This window comes from Anabas testudineus, chromosome 4, assembly GCF_900324465.2.
Source record: "Anabas testudineus chromosome 4, fAnaTes1.2, whole genome shotgun sequence".
In the NCBI taxonomy this organism is placed as follows: domain Eukaryota; kingdom Metazoa; phylum Chordata; class Actinopteri; order Anabantiformes; family Anabantidae; genus Anabas; species Anabas testudineus.
The window spans coordinates 13313012-13338785 of record NC_046613.1 but is presented as its reverse complement, the minus strand read 5'-3'; the positions used below and the strand labels follow the sequence as shown (position 1 = coordinate 13338785).

Sequence of the window (25774 nt, the reverse complement as noted above, 5' to 3'; positions counted from 1 at the left end):
AGCTCTTGGTAAATAAAAGTTCACCAACAATAATAATAGTAAGCATTATAAACATTCATGTTCCCCTTCAAGTATGCTACAAAGTGACTAGTGTAAAGTTGGCAGAGGAAATAAAACACGTTCACAATTATTTACAGATCACAGGTCCAGTATGTGTGTGTGTGTGCATGTGTGTATAAAAAACACTACTGGAAACAACAAATGTTTCAGTTGTGTTTTTGGTGGCGAGTGCACAAATACACACACACACACACACACACACACACACTCACACACTCAGTGATGTGACTGACTGGCGTCCACGTTTTAAAACAGAGCGAAAAGCAGTTCAGCACAGTGAAACAAGATTTAAGTCTCGAGTTGATCCGAAGAGCGGGCAGCATCTACCTCGACCGTAGAGGTCCGTCACAGTCCACAGACAAACGTCACCTACCTGGAGCAACTTAAGTGCTCGTACACCAGTTTTCCTGGTGTCTACCTTCTTTGTCGACATTTAAAAAGGAGACGCTACAACAAAATGCACAAATGAAATAAAAGGACAATTTTGAACAAATGTTTTAACAGAGCGACCTCAACTCAAAGTCAACTTTAGGTCTTTATCACTGGGTGGAGTTCCAACAGTCATCATGACATTGGGCTGTCATAATATTATCAACACAGCACTTTTCAGACTGACTTTTAGGTTTTTAAGCACTGATTGACTCGGCTCTACAAAGACTAAAAGCTCCGGGAAAACAGTAAGTAAGAAAATCTTGATTAGGGATGGTTTTTACCCAGTGAACAGCACCAAAAGTATATTCACACACACATTGACAGCCCACAGTCCTTTGTAATTTTTAGGAGTTGTTATATTTTGTGTTGAAATTTCTTCAACAGTATTGAGAAAAAAAAAAAATTAGACACTGTAGTTAAGTGGCACCTAAAGTAAGTACACCCAATAGATTAAATGTCGGCTTTCAGGTTTATTGGCTTTTCAAAATATTATGTTAATGTGTGTATGTGGAAACGTGTGAGGCTTCAAAACAAGCAGCAAATCCAAAAATTAGACCCGAAGCAGGATGTGAGCTGGACTACAATGTGCTGTAAACACACTTGTTATGGACGCTCTCTGGAGGATGTTTTTACAAGTAATAACACTTTGTGGACGACCACACAACCACCACAGCGTCATTTATCCTTCACACACGAGCACAGAAAGGAACCCAGTCAGCCGAATGTCTCTTTGGTTAAACAGACTGAAAACAAGCACGTGAATTTGTTTTTTTACGACCGATTCATAATCTCGTTGACGTCACTGATGAATCGCAGGAGAAAGACGACAGACAGTGCACCTCGACTTTAATGCTACAACATCAACACACACCGGTAGATTAAATATACACACACCTTCAATTTCTACTGATTTATACAACAGCAACGACTGATTGTGTTTTCATAAACTGCTACGAGTTTATCCCAGCAAGGCGTACTGTATTGTACATACACACCCGTGTGTGTATTTCAAGTGTACAGTATATACACATATGCACAAAAAGACTTTTGGCTGAATTCTGAATCTTGATTCAGGTCAAATATCTATTTGTAATCAAACAATGTTGAGGTTGAGGGAAACAACAATCTACATTAAGACAGAAAACACTCAAAACCCAGCCGCAGCTTCAGAGACCAGCTTATTTAGACAAAGACAAATATATTTCTGAGATTTTTTCATCCAAAGTCAAAAAAACATGAAGGTGTGACTCATGTTTTCATATTTCTTGTGAAGAAATATCTTTGAAATCTTTATAGACAACAACTGAGTGCTTCTTTTCTGCTAGACCACTGCACAGTACCGCTTTTCTGTCAGGCACCGAGATTTAAGACCCAACTAATGAAATGTCATCAGCAATCAATAAAAACACACCTGGGGACCTCAATTAAAACTGACACCTTCATAAAGATGTACGTCGTACCTACTATTAAGTCATTCTGACAGACTATGTACAAGAGACACAAGCTTCGCTTCGTTAATCACGTGAACTTTTGAACTTGGCTGAAAAATACGGACCAAGGTGGAAGCAAACATGGAACCAATGAATTTTAACACGTTTACTTTTTGTCAGTCCTCGGTTTGTCCTGTGAGAAGACTCTGTGTGTGTACATGCTACGTACAAGTGGTTCTGGAGGAAGAATGTGAGGAATGATTATATGACTGAAGCCATTTCAGAATAACTAAGACTGAGGGATGCATAACAGTGTTAACACTGTGCTTCATCATGTATGTTTAGCCTTGAATTTTTTAATTAGTTCGAATTGACTAGTGCAAAACCATCAAATTGATATTTTGTATTATGTGATATTTTCAGTGCATATTTACTCCACATAAAACTGATGTGATTACTCATTATGACTTTACACAGTATTAACTTATATCTGTATCAAAACTTAAAGCAGTTAAGTTAATCGTCCTCTGATTAACAACATACACCATATCTGGCAACAGATATTTCTTACACACATATCTCATAAATAGGGATCATTTATCCCACTGTGTGTGTGACAAACTCACTGAGGTCTTCATGATGTCAAAGTACCAAGTAAAGTATCAAGTCATTTAGCCAATACAACAATTCAACTTCAAGTCTTTGAAATGTTACGTTCAACTTTAAACGTTCTGGGTAAATATAATTAAACTACATGCTCCCATTTACATATTATTCTTTAAGGGATCAGAGATGCATCAAAAAGATATTATTGCTGGGTTAGGGAGCAGTGTGTTTGAGAAGAGCAGATCTAAAGTGGGCTGTAGCGACATCTCTTCACACGATACAGAGACATAAAGGCATCGGTGAGTTTGTCTGACCCCGAATGAGCTGAAAAATAGCGCAGCTTGGCAAAAGCTGAACTCTCCCTTAACTGAAATGCATGACTACAGCACATCATCGTCCTGGAAAATTCTTTCCTTATCATACACGTTAGGTTTCACAACCACTAAAGATGTAATCAGCAGTGTTGACCCTTTGCAAAAAGAATGATTGAAATGATTATTGGGCAGAACAAAAACAACATTAAAGGAATCTTCACAATGTTAACAACTGTACAACCGAACACTATTCACTCAGTACATAAAAATTCATTCTTAAGTCTGGAATGGATGAATATTTACACTGTGCAAATGAAATGTCAAGCAGAGAGCGCTCATGTACTTAGAGCTGAATCTGTCCCTGTCCCCGTTGGATCGCTTCCTGTAGTTCCAGGTCCACTGGAAGCCGACAGCTAATGTCATTGTTGCACATTTCCTTTTCATTCTTTACTAACCAGCCTGACCCGGGTCTCCTGACATCTACCTGGTCATTTTTCGTTCACTGTTCCTTCGTGTCAAATTACCTTCAGCTCCTGCAGCTTGTGTCTTTGGATTGTTATGAATTGATTTAAACCTTTTCCTATAAGAAGGCTTTGTTATGCCAAAGGTTCCTTCTTCAGACTTGTTGGCCAATTGAGTTTAGTAGGAACATTTAAATAAAAAGAAACTGACAGTTTAAAAACAAGTCTTTGTGTGAATTAAAAGTTGATTTGATGATTATTTTTTCTTCCAACTGTTAATAACAGTTGCATGCCGACACTGAACATACATAATGTCACATTATCACATGGAATTAATTGCTTGAGGATGATTCCATAGCTAATTATTAACACAACTGTGTTCTGTTTTGTTATCAGTGCTTGATGTGAGGACAGAAGAGTTTAGAGTTTAGAAGAAGATGACGTCCTCCTTATTCTGGTCTTCTGTGCTGATCTTGTAGGGTGGGGGCATACTGTGGCTGTGGGTGAGCCCGGCATTTACCTGGACATGGGTCTGGGGGTTCAGACCTAGGGCCGGTGGCTGCACATGGGACTGAAACTGGAGGGATCCAGTGCTTTGTGAGTGGGGAGGCACGGTGGGAGTCTGCATGGCGGCTTGAAGATGGGACTGCGCAGGAGGCATGGGAGACTTCTGAGTATTTGCAGGGTGGGAGGTGTTGATAGAGGAGGTGGACTGAGTGTCTGCTCCAGTGCTGTCTGGAGGACTAAGTTGATCTGTCAGAAACATTAAGGAAATGTCATTAGTGAAAAAGGGATTATTCCAAAAACCGTACAAATATTATGGGCAGATTAGTCGTTTGTATCTGTTTAATACCGTTGGGCTCAACAAATCCTAACTGTACTTTATCTTATGAAATCCTGCCAGTGTTTTTGTCAGTGGTAATAGTGAGGGCATGGATCAAAGCGTTAAATGTGTGTGGCAGCAGTACAGTGTGCCATTAATCACAGTGAAGCAGGCTAAATTGATAGCTGTTTACACAGGGTGAGGCTTTGGATAAAAACATGAACAGGTGGGGTCGGGCTTGCCCAGGTGGAGAATGTGTGTGTCTGTGAGAACCAAGTTTGATAATGCAAAAGACAAAGACAGACGTGTTGTGTTTGGTTTGTCCTGACGGAGCAAAGGATGATGTGTGTGTGTGTGTGTGTGTGTGTGTGTGTGTGTGTGTGTGTGTGTGTGTGTGTGTGTGTGTGTGTGTATAACCACTATGTGAGCAGACAGGTACCTGCTTGGTGATGCAGGGAGTGAGGCTGAGAAGGATGTGTGAGTTGCTGGTGGGGGCTGATCGAGCGCTTGGCTTTAAGGGTGTTGTCGTCTCGGGCGGAAAGCTTCAGAGGCAGCATCTGCTTCATATCTGCTGAGGCTGAGAGGAGGGGGAGGAGGGAGGAAACCAGCGGGGCGAGAGGAAGAGAAAGAAACATAAACAAGAGACAAACAGAGCCAGAAGGTGATTTAATTGTAAAATTTGATTACATGGGTAAACTGGAAACCCTACTTGATATATCAGAAGTCTAACCCAGCTAACACACAACTAATGTGATCCTGACAAGCCACTTAAATTATGCTAATCAGGTTAAACTCAAGTCAGGCACAGATGGCTTGGTTATTAGTGACAGAGAGCAACTTTTAAAACAGTGTATTACTGCGATGTAAAAGATCACCTACAACACACAGACTCAATCCAAAACGTCCATTATTTTTAAATGTTAGATCTGTTTTTTGGTCTTCAGTTAAACTGTCAACAGATTCTTTTAGTTAGGAAATGTCAAAAACCAGCCCCGGGTGTAACCCGCTGGTAGTTATACTGTAAGTGAACTTTAACATAAAAGTCACACACTACGCCCTGTCTTTGCTGGGACACTCCTACACGCTGTCTCCCAACTGTGACCAAAAACAAGTACAGTCAAGTACTAAAGCGCTTCTTATCACATAGTTGACACCTTTTCAGAGAACAACTCTGCATGTCAGGGTTTAGTGTTTTGCACAGTTGCTCTCACATATGTGAATTCAACCTGTGGCCATCAAGCGTAGAGACTTAGAGAGTCTTTATAAGCACACAGCTACTGTCTTACTTCTTACCTGTGCTATCAGTGCGATGTGAAGCCTTGCCACTCTTGCCTCCCTTCACTTTGCCACTGCTGAAGGCAGCCAGTTTGGTGGGGATCTGCTGCTGCACCCCTACTGGTTTGTGCTGCTGGTTGGTGGTGCTGAAAAGATGGAGCGGCACATCTGTCTTCAGAGGGAGGGTGGAGGAGCACGTCTCCCGCCGCAGAATCACTTCAGGGCGTTCTGGGTAGTCAGCTGGTGCAACAGACAGGCTGGCACGCACCAGGGGCTTTTGGGGCAAGGGCAAGTCAGAGACACTGGTGGAGCTGGTGAGGCTGGAGGACAGTAGGAGTTCCCCGTTCAGACTGCCAGACATAGGGGCCACCTGGAGGAGGAAGAAGACTGTACGTTATTTGGCTGGAACTGACTGGCGCCTATTTCAGTTGTTGCAAACATCATCAAATGAGACAGTCTTCAAGTTCACAAAGAACGATTTCCCATCTCTACACTATAATTAACAAACTACATTTGTGGCTGGATTCAGTTTGGGATGCGAGTTGTGGAACGTCACATTTGCATGTTGTGTGTGTTTGAGTGTGTAAGTAGTCTGCACTGCCGGTTACTGTTTGTATGAGAATAAGAATAAGCAAAAAAAAAAACCATGCACGCACACACAGATACACACTATAAATCATCTGTGTGACGCCGCACCATTAAAGAAATACAATCTGCTGAGGGGCAGGGTATTTATGGGCTAAAGATGGAATCAGAAACACATGCAACTTTTTCTGCTGAGCACACACTTTGGTAAGTTTGGTAACAGGCTTTTGATGTTTTCCAAGAGGCTCAAGGACAATGTGCACACACGCGGCCCCCGCGCGCACACACACACAAATGAGAAACATAAAACTCTTAATAGTCCCTGTGCACATAAAGGCGTGTCTAACAAAACAGGCAGGCCTGTTAGACAAGCAGAAGAACAAGAAAATGGCTCTCATGACATCAGTGCATAAAAACAGTGACTGCATTGTCCGCCTAATTACTAGACTGAAGGAAACATGATCTAGAGTCGAGTCAACATCTTCATCCAATCTGCATTCAGTGGGATTGATTGATGAGGATTTCCACAACAATAGAGCGCTGTAGCTTTTGCATGCATTAGTAATCCCACACGGTGCATTACATGAACTATCAAAAGTATCTTTGCACTGTGTAAGCGTACGGTCAAACTAACTTATAAGTCCTTCTACAATACTAAGATGTAAGGTAAAAGGTTGTTTTTAAAAAACTTAAACAATCAGTTTTGATCAGAATCTACTTAACATACAAACACACAATATAATTAATGCTTGAGGGATTCGATCCTAATCAATCGGGTTTGTGGCCTGAACGCAGATAAATGCAAATAATAAACAATACATAACAATGTGCATGTTTGAATACTCAATACATATTATTGATAACGCAATCATTATATGTGATAAATAAGTGTATTAAAATCAATGAGTAACTCAGTATGAAGCTACTGGAACTAAATTACTTGGTGGATCTGATCTTTAACATGCAGTCCACTTGCTACATGATTGATAATGATCCAGAATACGCGCTGTGGCGATGTGAAATGCATGACGACCATGTTTCACAATGCATGAAGGGCAGACTCATCTGACTGTGAGTGTGTATATGTGTGTGAAATTCTTCCTGCATTAATAGCAGAGAATGACGGGACAGCCCGAGGCACACAGGGGCCCTGCAGTGAGAAAGTCTCCATACATCTTTCCCTAAATCCCACCTTTCTTCTTCCCCTACATCATTTTTCCTCTTTCAGCACTCACTCATTTTGGCACACAGATGTTCCATTGTTCCCAGAACAAGGTGAACGGCTTTTAGATGCATAAACAGCAGGTATCCAGGGCAGTAAACCGTGCGGAAGCTGCAGAGCACAAAGAGCCTTGACTGACAGCACATAAACAATTAGCACTGGCTACCTTCCAGAGGTCTCTGTTAATGACAGGCTTGAACTAGCTAATTATACAGCCAGGTTCCCGTCTTCCTGAAAACTGCCTGGATACTCCCATATCATAAGTATCCACCAACATTGCACAATGTGCTGCCTTGTACATGGTGTATAGCACTGGGAAATATTGGATGCTGAATCCTACCTGAACTAGACAATTCTTAATGTTCAAATTTGAAAAATAAAATGTGTCTAGGTAATTCCTAAACACGATAGATTAAATATTGTTTTTGTTTGATTGTATGTTGTTGCTTTTAATAATTTTATATCATTATAAACTGAATGTGGTTTAGTTTTTTGGACACAAGACATCTGAAGATATCACGTGACAATGGGAGCTGTTTAACATGCTGTCAGCTTGTTATATGTGAGAATCTACCATCTTTCCTCGTCTTACATTAAATAAAATTCAAAAGTTTTTGGTCAGATAAAACCATGTGATGACATCACCCAGGAAAATGCAATGTTCACAGTTTTATAATGTGAGGATGATGACGTGTAATGAAACAATTTATTATTTAATATGTCAGAGCTAGATTCATTTACAATAAAACCTTACATCATACTACCCATATTTCAAGCATCAATGCCTGGTGATAAAATACACAAAAAGGAAAACACACAGAGTACTGAACGTGGTTTACAGTGAACAGGTGGGAAATAGCTACAGTGACAGATGGTGTAGAGAAAATATCTGCCCTCGAGCTCACTGCCACTGGCTGATTATAGAAGAAGCGAGTCAAAGGCATTTAGGTGTGTGTTGTACATGGTGACAGTGTTGATAGGTAGAGTTATTCACTGGGGTTTTTTCAGACCACAGGAGCACACAAAGACAACTGCATCATAAAGCAACACAGAGCTTTTTCATTGAGGTTTCTCTCTAAAGACTTTTCAGGGGCTGAACCTTCAACTCTGCATATTCAACCTCTTTATGCTTCATTCCATAAAATATGGTTTCTATGGTCGTTTCTTCGTTTTTCAGTGACTCTTTCTGTTTTGTGCATTTATTTGTGACTGTTAACTGTCATTCACATTTCAAAATTGTAGCTCAAGCCTCTATTATGCACAGACTTAATGACTTTCAATCCCAGGGTTATCATGCAATCAGGTTCAAGGTTCTGTAATGTGTCAGAGTCAGTGAGAAAGCCTGAGCCCAATGCATTCCTTATCAAGACGCCAACGGCGATCAGATGAGGCAGCACAAGAAAGAAGTTCCTCTGAAGTCAGGACATGTTGCAACTAGTCCCAATCCACCTCAAACACTCACATATGTCAAGAAACGCATACACTGTCACATGGAGGCGCTTCTTTATGAGGTCTAATCATAGCTCAATAGGTTTTCTGATGAGTCCTAATGTTGGGTGGTGGTGATTAAATGTCTGTTGATATGAGGCAAGCTCACGGTTTGGAACAGATTCTGAGGTCACAGCTGATGAAAGGATTGTTTGATGTGTTTGACACAGAGGGTGAACAAAACCACTTCCATATCTCTGAAAACCACAGCCAAGAAAGTCTGAAAGCAGATCCAACCATATAGAAAAACAACCCACACATCCATATGTGTACACAACACTCAACTCAGCTTGTCTGCAACAACTATCATGGGCATGATTTACTGGAGTGCTGATGGGGTCTAGATCTGACCTGCTTCAGGTCTTATCATGCAGTCCATGCAACAAACAAACAAACCAAAGCAATCTTACTCAGCCTGTAATTATGCAGTTTCTGCATTACTCATTACGGAAGATTAGGCCGGTTGAGCCAGACCCTCCTTTGCTTCACAAGACCAGAGGCTGCGGTTTTCCAGGAGTCTCTGTGAAGTGCTTTAGGTACAAATCACAGTCTAAAGTCTGCCTTCTGCAGCCTTTAATGGAATGATGCAATAATTTGTGTCAGCTGGTGGTGTTTGTGTATGTCTTGATTTCAAACTGATCTTAGTGGACTGAGGACTCATAAGGTCCTCAGTCAACATACAATCTTTGGGATGACCTAGAAAAAGACGTTCTTGCTTCAGGTTGCTACATGTCCAACGATTTTGAAAGTTACGTTACAATAGATGGTACAATAGATGTTTGGGTCATGTCAGGACTTGAATGAACGGCACTGTGTCATCTGTCAGTTAACATTCAATATGAAGAGGCTAGACAAACAGACCGGGTACCAACCAGGCAGAAATATCAGACATGAGAGAGGAATTAATGACATCACTCAAGAGTCTTAATCAGAGAAACACCTCTCAGACACTTCACTAATACACAGCTGGTCAGGTGACTTCTTGAAAGATACCAATCCAGTTTGTACACATACTGAAACATATTTTCTTTTCTTATGTAGAAAAGGAAAGATACACTGACTGACTGACACTGACTCATTGACTAAAAGGTTTTAGCTGTCTCATACATGGGATCATTAGTCAAAATGACCAAACCCATCATTAGGTGTGTTTTACATGGAACTGTCCTGATGACAGAGTTAACAAACCCAATATTATCACATTCAGACTGCCAGAATGTAATAAAAAAAATCTCATATAATTACAAAATTGTTTTTTGCTCACTGTTATTTTGAACTTTTCTGCTATTTTATGTATAAAATCATGTCAGGTTTTTGTCCAAAAAACAATTTTGATTTTCTACACAATTATTTGTGAAGGGTGAAAAAAGGGGAACATTTGTAGATTTTATTTTTATCACCAATATTTTGAAGACTAAAAAAAATAAATAACTTAGCTGTCTTTTGCCTACGACACAATTCCACTGAATAACCAAAAGATTTGGTAAGCAGATACAGATACCAAGCTACTAAACACGAGCTTTTCACAGAGAATACCAATCAACCTAGCTGTGACAGCGATACAGGCCTCTGAAACCACTAAAGGCTGATATTACTTTACTGTAGCTGCTTGACAGATCGGTTAGTAACAGGCATGAAATTACAGTCAGTGGATCTTTCTCAAAGCTCCTCTCCCATGAAGATCACAAACAATGGTCCACATTGTACTGCGGGGGACACAAATAAAAGGTACACAGGAAGGAGAGCAGAGAAAAAGAGATGTGGAGAGAAAGGCTGATCCCTGCGTAGGTGGACTGTTGGGTTGAGTGATTAGAGATGTATTCAGTTGTATGTGTGTTTATCATTATGCCCATCTATGAAACAGGTTGTGGGAGCTGAAACCAACGCTTCTTTTTTATCACTAAGAGGAGTTGAACTCAGGAAGCTAAAATTCCTTTAATGGCTTAGTTGTGCTTTCACTGTGCTGCATTTATAAAGTCAGACCCATTAGACTGATGAAGAATTACCAAGCAGCAGTTTGAGGTATAATTTATATATGTGACAAGACAAAACAAAACTGATGTTAATGGAGAGAGAAGTAGAAAGACACTTAATTTGCAACTGTCAAAAATGGCAGCATATTGAAGCAGACATTTTAGATAATGGAGATGAAAAATTGCATATGCAAACAATATTGTGTGATGTTACACTATAAAATTACAGCTCTAATCTTGCAGCTGATGTATTAACACACTGCATATTTGGTAGTTGAGTGTTTCAGATGCTCCAGTACAGGATTCATGGTCAGATGATGGGATGGAAAGTAAGAAAAAGAGAGCTAAGCTACATCAAGGCTTGGAAGAAAAAAACAGGCAGAAAGAAGAAGCAAGAAAAGGGAAAGCCCCTTCTTATTCTTTAGTCTGTTAGTTGACATCACCAGCATCACTGTTTCTGTTATTACTCGCCAGACTATGACTCAGCACTTTGACTTTTTTCATACATTTGTTGGCATGAGCTTCATTTATAGTGTGGATGTGTGAGGGTCTGCATGACATAAGTTGTGTCATCTGCAAACGTACCGACCAAAAATCTGTGTATGGAGGCATTAGAGTGCAGTACACAGCTATGACATTTGTATGTTTTTAGAATAATATTTGCAAGTTAAAGTCTTTGTCTCGACTCCCCACCTCTATAGTCTTTCTCTTGATCTTCTTCTGGTGTTCCAGGCGTTCCTTTTCTTTTTCCACTGCTCTGGTGGACTCTCTTAGCCTTTCCAGGTCCTGTTGGTACTTTTCTCTCTGACTTTCCAGGTCTTCCTTCTCTTTCATTAGATGCTCCTGCATCAAAAAAAAGAGCAATGAGCAAATCAGAAATTGTGCAATAGAACCAAAGATTCAGGTAAAGGGCACTGAAGCGATTCAGAAATATTAGGATACATCTAATGTGATTAAATCTGTTTCACAGCTCCCAGAAAGTACAGGACGTTTCACCTCCAGTCGTCTGCATTCCTCCTCCCTTTGTCGAAGCCGGGCCTCAGTGGCCTCAACTTGCTGCCGGTGCCTCTCTCTCTCCTTTTCCCAGCGTTGCTGCTCCTGCCGGTGCTGAGACTGCAGCTTGTGGAAACTGGCCAACTCCTCTCTCTGCAGAGCTAAAGTCCGCTGCTTCTCCTGCTCCAGAAGAACGTTTCCCCTGTGGCGGCTGGGCAGATAGGCTCGCTCTGTCAATGAGGCCCGCTGGAGCTCGATGTGACTGTCCTGCTGCGATATGATGGCCTGAAGACATAGACAGTTCATTTGTATATATATATATATATATATATATATATATATATATATATATATATATATATATATATATATATATATATATATATATATATATATATATATATAAAATATATATATATATATATATATATATATATATATATATATATATATTTTTTTTAAATATATATATATACTATAATATTTATTTGGACTGCCTTTAGCTTTGATTACAGCACGCATTCATTTTGATAAGCTAATGCAAAATCACAACATTTGTTCCCGTTGAGTTGCATCCATTTTCCATCAAGATCTAGGGTTAAATAACTGTTGTTAGCTGAAAAATAATCATCCATGCAGTAATTATCCAATGGGATAAACACTCATTCATGAAGCAATAGCATATGTGCCATAACATATGGAATATACCACATCCAGACTGTTATTACCTGCAGACTATAGAGTCTCTGGGAGAGCATCAGCACTCTGTCAAAGAACTGAAACGGAGACATAGATAAAGTCATCACAATCAAATAACCAGCAGCATCACTAAAATAATAAAACTTTTTATTTGATTAGCAAGGTATCTCTTTTCAGTTCAGCAGACATGGCTATAAATGGCAAATGCAGCAGTGTTGTGTAACACAAGGTAACAGATCAGAGGAGGAGAGTTTACCTCAGCCTCGGGGAAGGAGTTGGACCAGATGCGGTTCCATCTGGCAGGAGAGCAACAGCTCTCATCAACCTGAGCAACAACAGTCCCACAAACACACAGCAGGTCATACTAATGAAACAGCATCACAACACAAACACAAACACACCGAGCACTGTTCAGTTCTCTTACATGTCACAGATATTAAGAACGTGCAACATTTGAAATTCGTTGGGATATTGATTTTAAAATTTACAATGAGTTCTTAATACCTCCCATAGAGCAACAGAAAACACTTTGTAGTCTTTAACCGTAAAAAATTAAATGCATGGTCTGTATGAACCTTTTCACATCACTGTAACTCAGATTTTATTGGCTTTGTTCCTCACACACAGTTCACCGTCAGCAACATGTCGTTATATTTGATCTGTCTGATTATTCTCAAGCACAAGGATTTACTGGAAGGTAACTGTAAATCAGTGTTAAGAGAATAATGTTTTGTCAAGTCTTTCTTTCTGTTTATAAACAAATGAAGGGACCTGAGAGAACAGGGTTACTGTAAACACTGAGACATGCAAACTTTCCAGATGACTTGGTCTTGTCATTACTCTTTACAGGAAATAACATTGTGACTCATCCCAACACTGTATTAATGTGTGTGTGTGTGTGTGTGTGTGTGTTTGTTGAGTCTCTACCGTCTGCTCCAGGGTGTGGCTGCCACAGAGGTCTTTGAGCTGAGGGTCGGAGCTGGCTCTCTGGCTTCTGTCTCTGTTTCTGGACTCGCCAGAAAAGTTCTTCTTTATGTTGCCATCTGGTACAGTCACATCGACATCCACACCAAGACACACCAACACAAACATACACAGTGCCACACACACACACAAATAATTAGACCAAAGTAATACATGGAACATCGCTACAACACAAACACAGAACAACATATGAAACAGTTCCCAATTCTGTATAGAAAAGTTATTGCTAATAAAACAGAGAAATCACTTAAATTCCACAAATAACCAATTCAAGAATAAAAAAACAGTCTTTAAAAGATTTGTCTGGTTTATTGATTATTTATAATTAATAGCATTAAGGCCCCTGTAACACAACTGCAACTCCATTAGATGGTAGACTTCCTCATGCGGAAGGACTGGAGTATGCTGGACTCACTCTTACTAAAGATGGCAGGGCTGCTGTCATAGCCACCAAATGTATCCGCTCGCCGAGGCAGCACCCCAGACCCGCTCCCTTCCTCCAGATTTGAGGTCAGAGGCTCCTCCCTCACCCCAGACTGCAGAAGATTCTGGAGGTTTTCAACTGAATGAAAAGAGATAGTTAAGTAGAGTTGAAAAGCTGAACAGAGTGTACATTCAGTGGAAATTCAACAATATCACTACGCATTATGTATTATTAAGTTACAGAGAGAATCAACATTATGTTGACAAAAAAAACTGTGTCATGGAGCCATAACTCTAAAGCAGATAGCCTTTCATGTGCACAGTCCTACCCTCAGTGATTGCTCCCTTGAGCAAGGTCTCCCCCTGATGGAGGTCTGAGGCATCTCCACGAAGCAAGAGTCTGGAACGTGAAGCTGTGTCCTCCAGACCTCCCACAGACTCTGCCATTTCTGCAAACAGCTGCAGCTTCTCACTAAGAGCCTGAATGACCACTGCATCTTTCTGGCTAAGCCGCTCTATAATGATAAAAAAAAAAAAAAAAAAAAAAAAAAAACGCACACAAGCTTTCATTTACAAGATAACTAAGACAAAAAAATGTAGACATGCTACACAGTTCTGATCTCCACAGACGTACAGGGGAATCAGATAAATCAACTTAACAATTTAAAGGTTGAAATTATACACAAATGCCTCCTTGTGGCAATTTCTTCATGTCTGCTGATGTTCATTTGATCTGCATTTACCTTGAAACTCTTTTAACCTGGAGGCTCGTGCCTCTTCTTCCTCGCTGAACAGCCTCTCTTCAGTATGAGGACAGCTAAGATAGATGACAGAAACCGCACAGGAGGAAAGAAACAGTCAGTTTCATCTTTAAACATTTTCTAATTTGAAACAACAATTTTTATAAACCCCAATCTGTTAATTAACATAATGACCACCACAGTGATTTTGGCATCTGGTCAACTGTCAATTAGTCTTTCTTCACACAAAAAAAAAATCTCTCTGTGTAACTGCACCTACCTCTCAACGGCTTGCCGTATTTGTGTCATCCAAGTGTTTCGCTCTTCCTTTGAGGCGGTGTGAATCTCATACATCTCTGGCTCGTTGGAGGAGGCACATATAAGAAACATGGCTTTCTCCTCATGGGCCACTTCCCTGACTATAAGTTTCTGGAGAGAGATCACTGACGGTTTGTTATCCTAGGGTGGATCACATAAAAGAGAGAGAGAAATAAGGACAGAATGACATTAGAGGGTATGCTTTTCTAACTAGCGATGCTTAACCTGTGAAAAACTGATGAATGACATTTACAGAGTGCACAGGCTGCACAGTCAAGTATTGCTCTTTGATACACATATTGTTCTAGTTCGATAGTGTCATGTTGACAGAAACATTAAGAAAAATCACTCACCACTGTGGCAAATACATATCTCTGATCTTTCTCTTGCAGCAAGAGCAACACATCTGACAGCAGCACTGCAAGAATATCTGGAAAGACAACAATCAGAAATGACACCATAAGCAGTCAGCCTGCAAACTGGAAAGAAGGCAGATGATAACAAACTAGAGAGAGTAGCATTCTTTGAAAGTTAATTCATTCTTAAACCTTATAAAGAATCGGTGTGACACATTATTGATTTCTTGGTCATATCACACCTTTAAGCCTGCCAGAAGCAGCTTTCCAGTTAACTGTGCCCTCATGAAGCAGCCGTCTCCTGCCCGGTGCCAGGTCTTCCCTGCGAAACACTCGTCCGTCTTTGATTTTTCCCGACGCCTTTGGCTCCATCTTGTTGTGTATGTCTCTGAGTCGAGAAGTCTTCTCGTAGAGATTAACTAGAGTGTCCACCTGAACAATGGTGTCTTTAATCAGACCCAGACCCCGAGTCAGATCCTCATGCTCCTCTGTACCCGCTAAAGACAGAAAAGATAGGATACTTTATACAGTAGAAACAGATAAATAAAACCCGTAAAGAGTGACAATATTACTCAATTACGTAGTTGAATGTAGTCAGGTTTATTATAAATGCTGACCTTCTGTGTTGTGCAGAATGCGCTCCACTAATACTGGGTACTTGGTAATTCGCTGAGTCACCAGCAGGATACACTCAGTCACACCTAATCTCCGCACAATTGGCAGGTTGTTGATTTTCTAACAAGAAAAATAAATAATTTAATTTAACAAGTAAAAAACTGCAAGCCGATTTATTTTATTGTATTACAGATATACTGACAATTAAATCTGACATCAAAAATCTAATGAATACTAATGTGTCTTACCCGAATTATATTTTGGAACTTTTTGTTGTTTTGCAGCTGTTCTTTGTAGTAGCTCACAGCCTCAGCGTGGTGACTACAGAAATCTCCATAGCTGTCCTTCATCCTCTCTCCTATTTCACCTGAGAACTGAAAAAGAAAGTAAAATTGCATCTCTGTCATCCATACGGCTAAGTGCTTTGTTGTTGCAGTCTGTATTTGTGTGCTGGCCCATACTACACTGTGGTATTGCTGTATTGTGTGTATCATATTGTCCATGTGTAACTCTATATGATGTATTCAAAGACATCAATGCTGGGGGTTAGTGTGCAAATGTGTTTTTGTTGGATATGAAATGCATTTCTTTCCTACCTGAGCAATAAGAATGTCTGCCACTCTGTTGATAGTATAGTTCCCATCACTGGGTGAGACAAGGCTTTCTTGCCGACGCTCTTTTAGACGAGACAGGAAATGTGTATGAAGCTCAAGAAGGCTTTCCAAGCGGGGAAACAGACAGTCCAGCCTGCCTGAGTCCATCTGGAGATTCTCCTTCAGCTCCCGGACGTACACATGCAACATTATCTTCAGTGTTCGCACATGATGCATCTCCGTCTGCATCAGCTCTGTGCAATGACATACCAGTAAGTTTAAACTTTTGTATTATATATAATGCATTGTGATGTTATAGGCTGATAACCAATTAAGCCTTTTGGTCTCCAGAGAGAGCAGCAAAACATCAGACAAATTGTCTCATGTGTTTGCAAGTTGCAATGTTGATCGTTTAAGCAGCACATTTATTTAATACTTGTTTAAAATTTTTTTTGCAATTTTGCAATGAAAATCATTGCAACACATCATCGGTACGGTAAAACAAAAAAATAATTTTTAGCCTATATGTGCAGCACTGGTGAACCAAAATGACAGCTTACTAAAGCTATTAAATCAATGAGCTACCAGTTCACAGGGAAGGTGACTCATTAACTGACCAGTTGTGATGACAACCTAAGAAATCACACTTACCGTATATCACATCCTGTCTCTTCACCGTTTCTTTCGGGTGTTTCTTAACATACTGTGGGTCAACTGCTAAACTCCATGACTCCGCTTCCAGATCCTGGGCATCACACTCCAGATCAGCCTTCACTGCTGCATAGTGAGCCTCTGCAGAGAGAAAAGGCATCAAAACCCGAAAACATAACTCTACTCCAAATGCAGTGAGAAATTGTACAATGTTGGGAGTCCATGTTTAGAGTGGTGTTTTTACAGTGGGTCAAACTCAGCAGAACAGAATGTTGAATGTCGTCTTGTCCTTACTAATGTGACGTTGACTCTCTAAACTCTCTTAAAATAATTAATGAATCAAAATGTCTTGAATAGTTCACTGCTGACTCATCTTTAACTTACTTGGTTTATGGAGACAATTACAAGGTGATATGGACTAAGTAATCCTAATTCAACACACCAAATTCCAACAAAGCTTTTATAAATGTAAAATATTAGGTATTACTCTTATTAAGAAACTTAACGAGGGACAGTGACAACCTTGCATCTGCATCGCTCTTTCAGTGAAAGGGTGTGTCAGATAAACACTAAATCCTGGAACATGGCAGCTGGGAAAAAAATGGCGAAAAACTAGGACCCTAAGTCTCTCACACACTGCAGCTTAATGAGACAGAGTGAGGTTACCCCGGACTCCACATACACACACTCATGTCTGGAATTAAGAAAACCCCCTGAACAAAACTATCACTCTGCACTGAGGTAAATGCATCAAGGTCCTAGAGGACTGAAGAGGCTGAGAAAAGGTCATTACAAAAAAAACTGTTACACAAAAAAAAAAAAAAATCCTTCAGCGCAAATTACTTCAAGTTTTATTCCCAACCCAAGTCAACTTACCTTCTAAGAAGATTGTCTCAGTGGTGGAGGGAGCAAGAGAAATTGCATCTTCGTTGCAGCGTTTGGAGCGGAGAGCATCTGTCTCGTCCATCTCCCCAGGAAGGGATCTGAGGGACGACAACCACAGGTCCAATGTTGCATACATGCTGACACTAATACAACGTAATCCTTCCAGCTGGTGGTAGCCTAAATTAACTTTCAAGCCAGCATGTGCATTTACAGATGCACAGTAACAAGGATAAAAAAAAGAAATTTACACACACACACAAAAAAGCAGCTATGTATTTCTTTCCTGCTTATTGTCGCCCATTTAAGCCTCCCTGTCTGCTCTTCTTGTTTGCATCTTCACTATGGCTCTCTCTCCTACTCCCAGTACCGCCCCATCTCCCTGCACACTATTGTTAGTAATGAAACAGTAATGTAGTCCACTTCTGAGAAACATCTAGACTCAATTTCAAAAGGCTGTTATATTAAAAAAGACTTGTCTTGAAATGTCAACTATAAATACACATCTTATGACGGCATAGAGAAAATAGTATTTGAGCAGCAAAGACAAGAATCTAAAAATATTAAGCATTAACATACAGCAGATACTGAAAACATCTATAGCATTATAGATTTTTCTGGTGTTTTTGAACTTCTCAACTCTAAGTTAAAAGAACTCCTGTCACTCTGGAGCTATCATTTTACAAAGAAACTAAGTAGAAACAGGAATAATAATAATAAAAAAATGTGGACACAAAAAAGCCTCCAGTGGAAGAATGATAAAGTCTAACTAGCAAGACAGAGATACTCACCCTGAGCTGTTGTTGTAACGGAGGCTGTGACCAAGGATGGAGGCAGGGGCTAAGGTGGAGCTGGTAGTATGGGCAGCAGTCGGCTGAGTGCTAGGTCCCCACTGACTAATGGTCATGCCTGGGGTGCTGAGCAAAGCTAGGTGGCCATCCAGGGTCTGTGATGAGACTGGGCTTGATTGGTCCCGCTCTCTGTCCCGTGCTGAAGAGAAAAGACGAGAGACAGGTAAACGGAGGCAATGAGAGGGGACAGCAGAGGAACATGAGGAGAGGCGAGGAGAGGAGAGAGAGAAAGGAGAAGATGACCAGCGAAGAGGAGACAAGGACGAGGACGTGAGCCGGTGCTTGCTGGACTCCTGCCCAAGTTGACCCCAGTATTTTTTTAGCCAAGACCGAGGCAGAGAACGGAAGAATCGGCAGGTGATCAGGTCACGGTGCATTAGCACCCGCACCCCCACACGTCCAGACAGACCCCACGACGAGGCAGATGAAGAAGGGGAAGAGGAGGAGGTTGGTTTGGCAATTCCAGAACAAGCTTTAGAGGCCCCCTTAGTTTGGCTAATGCTTTTACCAGTGCTTTTGGTAATCGTTATCTCCATTGTGAATGTCTCAAACTAGAAGGATTGTTCTAATTCAAATTCCCAGCAAAGGTTCAGTAGTCACTGGTGCGCAATGTGCCTTCACAGGTGTAAACCAGGAGAAGCACAAAACCTGCTTTTATGATCTCCAGCAACTTCTAGAAAGATACACACCCCTTTATGTTTCTCGCACTTTCTGATTCTTCACTTTGCCTCAATTCCTGTCTCTGCTCCTTGTCTTCCCGACCCCCTACACAAGCTACTGATTGGTCAGAGCAGGACGTGAGGAGAAATCAGGTGTGGCTGATAGGACTCCAGCTGTTCACAAGAGAATAACAACTGCTACAGGAGATTAACTTAAGCTGCAACTTCAGCCACTCATGTCTCCTGTGGGTTTGATCATATGCAACAGGACCTACTGCATGTTACAGTTAGCAACGACTGTAATTTCCTGATGGACAGTTTCTTTATTATTATTAATACTGTTGTCAATTTAACAAGAAAAATAAGCCCTGGTCTAACCTTTGATATACGGAAGAATAAGTGAGCTATCTTTAAAAATAAAATGTTGCTAATATTTTATTTGCTTCCTATTCTTCTTAAGTGATTTAAATTTGTATTCTGTGCTCATCTTGTACATATGTTAATAAATCTATACTCAATCACAGCAATCTATCTTGGGTTTAAACGAGAACTGAAACAGAAGTAAATTATGACTGTTCTTAACAATAGCTAATCATCACCTGTGCCTACGCCCTGTTGGAGACCAATCTCTTCCCTTTACACTACTCAGTGTGCAGGCAGACACACACATAAACTATCAAGACCCCCACACACACATGCACAACACACACATACAGTGAGAAAACAATTTGCAAACTTAAAATAATGGGATGATTCTATGATAATCTTTTAAATCCTCCACCAGAGACACAAGCAGCTCTCATTAATTTGACACAAAGGGACTAAAGCCACTTTCCATGGGGTTCATGCAGGGTATGTCTGAACATGCATGCTCTACTTACCAAGGTTAGGAGATGCAGATGAGCCCTTTCTCTGTAGAGAATCTCTCTGTATGGAGAATATAAAAAGGATTTTACTGGCTGAGTAACAGTTTGCAAAGATGCCTAAAATGTGCATGTTCATAGTGTATTTTCTTTACAGTGCCTAACTGGTCACATCTCAGACAGAATTGTGTCATAATAATACTGCCTTTGTTTTTAATTTGTCTTTCTGATTTAAATATCTGTTGATGTATATATCTAGTTTATGAAAGCTTAATAATAGAACGCAGTAGAGGTTTAAGGCCCTGTAGGGCCATGCCATGTACTGTTTACCTTATTCTTGCTGCTGGTGCACTCACCCAGCAGAGACTTGCAGCTTTTATGAACGTTCACAGCACAGTCTGAAAAACAGGAGCACAAGCATGCAGGGTCAGCGCTGGATTAGTCTTGCTAGGCCAGTTGTATACAATACACAGAGTATACAGGGACAACACTGGTGACTATTTGACTGAGTGGAAACAATGAAAGAGTAAACCAAGTTGGAGATTTAAAAAACCAAACCAACAATTCTTTAATGCAGCGTTCAAAGTAAAAGTCTGTCAGCCAAAGAAGACACTGAAACAAAAGCCTGAAGCAGTTGTGTTTGTTTATATGAGGATAATATAGAGTCACACTGTAGGATGTTCAGGAACTCCCTTTTTCTTCACTAATACATTTTGTCTACTTGTCTCCCCGTATGAAAAACAAAACCTCCTACTGCTGCCAGGTGCAAACCGGATGACTGGTTGTATCTCTGCTGATTAACACAGATACAAATCAAAGTTGTTTTGGAAAAACATACTCTGGGCAGTAAGTTCCCCCTCCATGTTTTTGCTCAATTACGACAAAACCCTGTCTACATACTGTATAAGGTAAGCAGCAGACGTCTTTCCTGAGGGACTGCACTGGCCAACCAAATTAAGTTATCATTATGCAAAACATGTTCCCAGCCCAGCCAGGTTAAACCAGGCTGACTCGGACAAGAAACACATGATCTATGCAAAACATACAGATGTACGTGAGCGCAGAAATGTATACACACTTCTCAGAGTAACTTTTATGTATAAGGGTTGAAAATGGGCTGATGAATTTAAAATAGAACAGATCTCAGGCAGTGAAAAGCAGCTGTGAGCTGATTGCATGACCTGGAAACTACAAGGGTGAAAAAAGGGAAGAAAAAAAAATCTGATATTAGAATCTAACAAAAAATTAAAGTGCTGTTCATCTTCTTTTTCTGACAAGTATAAGTTCATGTTTTCCACTTTGAAAACCTTTTAAACTGCTGCAGTATTTCTCACTATAGTCTTTGCCAAACACTGCCCTTTCCAGTTTATCATATTACATGTGGCATGACACAGAAGGCAGTATGATGACTGAATCTGGCTGCTAGCTTTTTGACAAAGGTTCTCCTTCTGTTAACACAATGTAAACATGAGCCGTACCAACCTGGAGTATTCCACTACCTGCTGTACAGCCTACATTAAAGGCTTCTATTGCACATTTCTCTTCTGTGTGCTGGTACAATGAACACAGTAGCAACAACAACAAAAAAACTCCACCCAGTTAAATAAAAGGATGAAGCAGTGAGAGAGACAATCATTTCATGTGGGTGCATGGATATGAGTGAATTCAAAATGACAAGAAACAAATGCACATACTATTAGAGCATTTTATATTAAAGAATATTAGCATAAAATAAGTTTTGCTGCGTTCACAGTTTCTAACCTACCTCCTTCTCTCTCCCTCTCTCTGGTAATAAATGAACAATTGCTGGCTAAGCTAGAGGAAAAGAAAACAGAAACTGGCTTCTGAATAATCTTCACCAGCAGTGCTGTGTCCAACTTTGAGCTGAGTCCAGCAGAGCTGAACTGATACAGATACAAAACAGTGCAAACTATGCCCAGAAACACAAAACACCTCATACGAAGACCACCTTTTAAGATCTTATTGTGTCAGATCCAGTTCCCTTTTCTGTCTTCTTTAGAAAAATAATAATTTTTACCTTTAGAGGAAGAAATGTGCATTGAAGTCAGCAACTCAACAGACTCATCAGCAGTCACCTCAGCCAAACCCAGATAAAATTCGCCCCCCTGCTTCAACTAACATGTAAAACTCCAATCATTTCCCCAGCCAAGTTCTTCCAGACAAAAAAGAAAGTACCATAGATAATGACAATGTCTAATTACATCCAGAAGAAGGCCAGACCTTCTTCTAAAGAGCCCGAACATCCTGACTGGGCAAGGCTGTGAAAAGTGTTGCCAAGAACAGATAAAAAATAAAAGAAGATGTGATAGCTAAGCAGATCTAGACTGATTAAAAAGTCATGTCATCATAACAGCACCTCAAGTCAACACTGAATAACCCCAAAGTAAGCTGTTTCTGTTTAGTTCAGGTGACACTACACAAACTGCATTCAAAAGAATTTCTGCTAATGAAAGTAAAAAAATGTCCTAAGATAAGCAAGAACACTGTGTATTCTGTTTACTAATATTACAGAGCTTATCGGCACTGACTCATTCAAGTTACAGACCACCTAGATGTTTAACAGTAGCACACTGTGAGATAACCATGGTGAAAATACCCCAAATCTGCATCACAGAATAAGTCACAGCCCTGTGAGTGAGGGTCCAGCAGCTCTGCCACTATTAAGAAATGCATTACATTTCCAGCCACTTTGTCATGTCAGCAGCACTGTGGTTTGATCCATGGGACACTCAGCCCCCATCCAAAACCACCACCACGCCCAACATCTGCTGATCAGTAACTATTCTATGACACATGAAGCACTTGTGGTGTACAGCACACATTTCAATGAGTCACTCAATGAAGCAGAAATGCAAACAAGGCCTTGCTCACCGCTGTGACAGACAGATAAGTGAAAATAAAATTTGAAAACAATGTACTACTACTCTAAACTATGAATGTGTTGCCTTGTGTTATCTTATGGGACAAAGCTGGAATCAACTTTGCTCCAGATGGCAAAGGGCGGGTACTTCTAAGGAAATCCTAGCTCATAAAATAAGATGCTTAAAGGCCGTTTTATGATATATTCACTACAAACACTGAAAAAACAAACACCTGGAAGGTAGTTATTATACACAGTAATGTTTTACAATACTGCCAACAATTTCAAATCATGCTGTAAATGACCATTAATGACCTTTTTGCTAAATGTATGCTGAAATCCGGCTGAAATATGTGAAACTAGTAACTAAACAACAAACTAAAAAAATGAATAATTAATTAATTATGATACCAAAAATTCTAGGTAAAGCTAGTGGTCCACTGTTCAAATGTCCAATGCATGTTTGGTGTACATGTGAGAGAGGAAGAGAGGTGTTTAATACCATCTCATACATTCATAAGTAGGTTACACTATTACTTCCTGTGGTTTCCTTACACTGCTCATCCTTTACAATACCACCATGTTAAAAACACGTGTTTCCCCCTCACTCTCTGCAGTTCACAGAAAAGCCCTGCTGCCATAAATGGTTGCAAAGACCTACCTAAAAAAGACAACAGTCATTTACAGAGCAACGTTAAAGCAATAAAAAAAAATGCTCTCTGTGTTTATGCATATGTATGTTACCCTCAATTCTATGAAATAAGAGGAACAAAAACACCAACAACGGCAAAGTGAAGCAGACAGCCAGTCCATGACATCATGTAGTTAAACAGAAAAAAAGTTGTTTACTCAGTGAAGCGAAACAGTAGAATTTCTTGCGCAAAAATACTCATGAGTACTATTACAGGCCATTAGCATACAGAAAATAAATCAAGACAGAGAAGGAAGAAATGTGTAGATTGGAAATAAATTCTACACAGCATGGTTTAGTTCCATTTTTTTAAAATAATAGTTTATAGATCCCCTTACAGGGATATTCAGGTGTTAAAACAGCAGAGCAAAATGTAATGTAAAAGTTAAAAATGCTGGAATAAAGTACAGCTGAAATATAGTAAAATACATGCAAACATACAGAATAGAACTGTAATAATATTAATCATGAGAAGAAAACGGATGATGAAGATATTTACGAGGCATATGAGATAGTGTGTGTGTTTTGTGCAACAGAATAAAGTTCACATAGTGACAGGTGTCATAAAGCTATGCCATCAGGAAAACCAGTCTATTTAGTTATTTTAGTGTGCTGGGAGCAGTGGAGGTTGTACAGTGTGATGTAAGGATTTGATGCCTTTCTTTGTCCTATTCTCCCTATGATGAGGTAACTGGTGTGTTCACTATTAATGAAAAAAAGGAGCAATGTGAATCCCCTTGATCTGACATAAAAAACAAGCAAACAAAACTACTTAAAACACATTAATATATAAAGACAGGAAGATCACAACAGCAATTAATCTGCTCCTTTGCTAATTGCTTACTAAAGTGTCATTTTGTTTTAATGTGCTGAAAGATCTACTGACAGCTACTCGTGGAGACACACTTGCTGGAGGGCAAAGCAGTGATGCATGGAGAAGTGGTGTGCTTACAGAACGAGATCGGTGGGACCCAGACTCAGTGGAGTGGGCTGTTACGGACTGGCAGACCTGCCAAGCACAATTAGCACCATGTGACCCAGTCAGAACAGAGAGGTAGAGGAGCAGGGGATAGGGATCACCCTTCAGTCTGGGCCATTCCTACTGCCTGATGCTAATAAAGCACTGCTAGATGGCATCATCTGACCAACCCAGGAATGAACCTGATACTTAAGAATAACATTACATATCGATGGTTATGTAATGTCACAGTACTGAGCCAGCTATAGCAGGGTGGGAACACTAGAAACGCAGGAGGCTGTTAACACGCAGCTTTGACTTACAGATCTTAACATCGACCTCTAAACGTGAATGTTATGTTTACCAACCTGCGATTTCCTCGTCATATCAGAGCCAACATCTGAGCAGGCTATTCAATTTTAACAGCTGATTTCAGCCAAACTTTCTGAAAGCTGTTATCTTGGAAGCTAACATTAGCTCAGTTAGCAATCACCTGTTGAGCTTCATGCAAAGTCTGCGACCAGCAGCAGACACTCCTGAAAAGACACCTGAACTGAAACTGAAGGGAAGTTGTGCAACATTCAAGCACTAAGACAGCGGCGTGTGTGAGGCTGTGTGTCTGTTTACATAAACTATCACTTTAAGCTAATTAAAGCCAACTACTTATCCACTCAACACTGTTTTGTCAAATAGAAGCGGTAGGCAGGCTAATCAAGCTAGCGTTGAATGGCTAATAGTTAGCCCGCTGTAGCTACGTTAAAACTAACTGTGACTTATTGTGGTCTAGTTTAGGGATAAAGTAAATATTGGGTTCACTTTAGAGGTGATTCCACTTGTTAAAACAAAGAATCAGAACTAAATGCACCAAAACCCGAGGTGAAAATGCAAGTAGCGGTTGTTTGGCTAACTGTGATTAGCATTGAGCTGGCTAGCTGTTAGCCTGGACGC

The 25774-nt window shown here is 40.2% G+C and overlaps 1 protein-coding gene across 1 annotated transcript in view; it reads right to left on the bottom strand.

The window, feature by feature from the left end:
- Positions 1-60: 60 nt before the first annotated feature.
- arhgef18b (rho/rac guanine nucleotide exchange factor (GEF) 18b) overlaps positions 61-25774 on the bottom strand; it is a 36611-nt gene continuing 10897 nt past the window's right edge. Inside the window, exons 10-31 of the mRNA XM_026346065.1 lie at positions 20627-20694; positions 20315-20360; positions 18715-18913; positions 17918-18024; positions 17042-17182; positions 16394-16644; positions 16046-16171; positions 15800-15917; positions 15425-15679; positions 15180-15256; positions 14789-14967; positions 14512-14585; positions 14098-14283; positions 13761-13907; positions 13289-13404; positions 12618-12686; positions 12391-12438; positions 11666-11947; positions 11363-11512; positions 5420-5771; positions 4566-4703; positions 61-4056 (exon numbers count right to left, since the gene is read on the bottom strand). Of these exons, the coding sequence (XP_026201850.1) occupies positions 3731-4056; positions 4566-4703; positions 5420-5771; positions 11363-11512; positions 11666-11947; positions 12391-12438; positions 12618-12686; positions 13289-13404; positions 13761-13907; positions 14098-14283; positions 14512-14585; positions 14789-14967; positions 15180-15256; positions 15425-15679; positions 15800-15917; positions 16046-16171; positions 16394-16644; positions 17042-17182; positions 17918-18024; positions 18715-18913; positions 20315-20360; positions 20627-20694 (3455 nt within the window). The 3' untranslated portion in view covers positions 61-3730. The remainder of the gene's footprint in view (positions 4057-4565; positions 4704-5419; positions 5772-11362; positions 11513-11665; positions 11948-12390; positions 12439-12617; positions 12687-13288; positions 13405-13760; positions 13908-14097; positions 14284-14511; positions 14586-14788; positions 14968-15179; positions 15257-15424; positions 15680-15799; positions 15918-16045; positions 16172-16393; positions 16645-17041; positions 17183-17917; positions 18025-18714; positions 18914-20314; positions 20361-20626; positions 20695-25774) is intronic.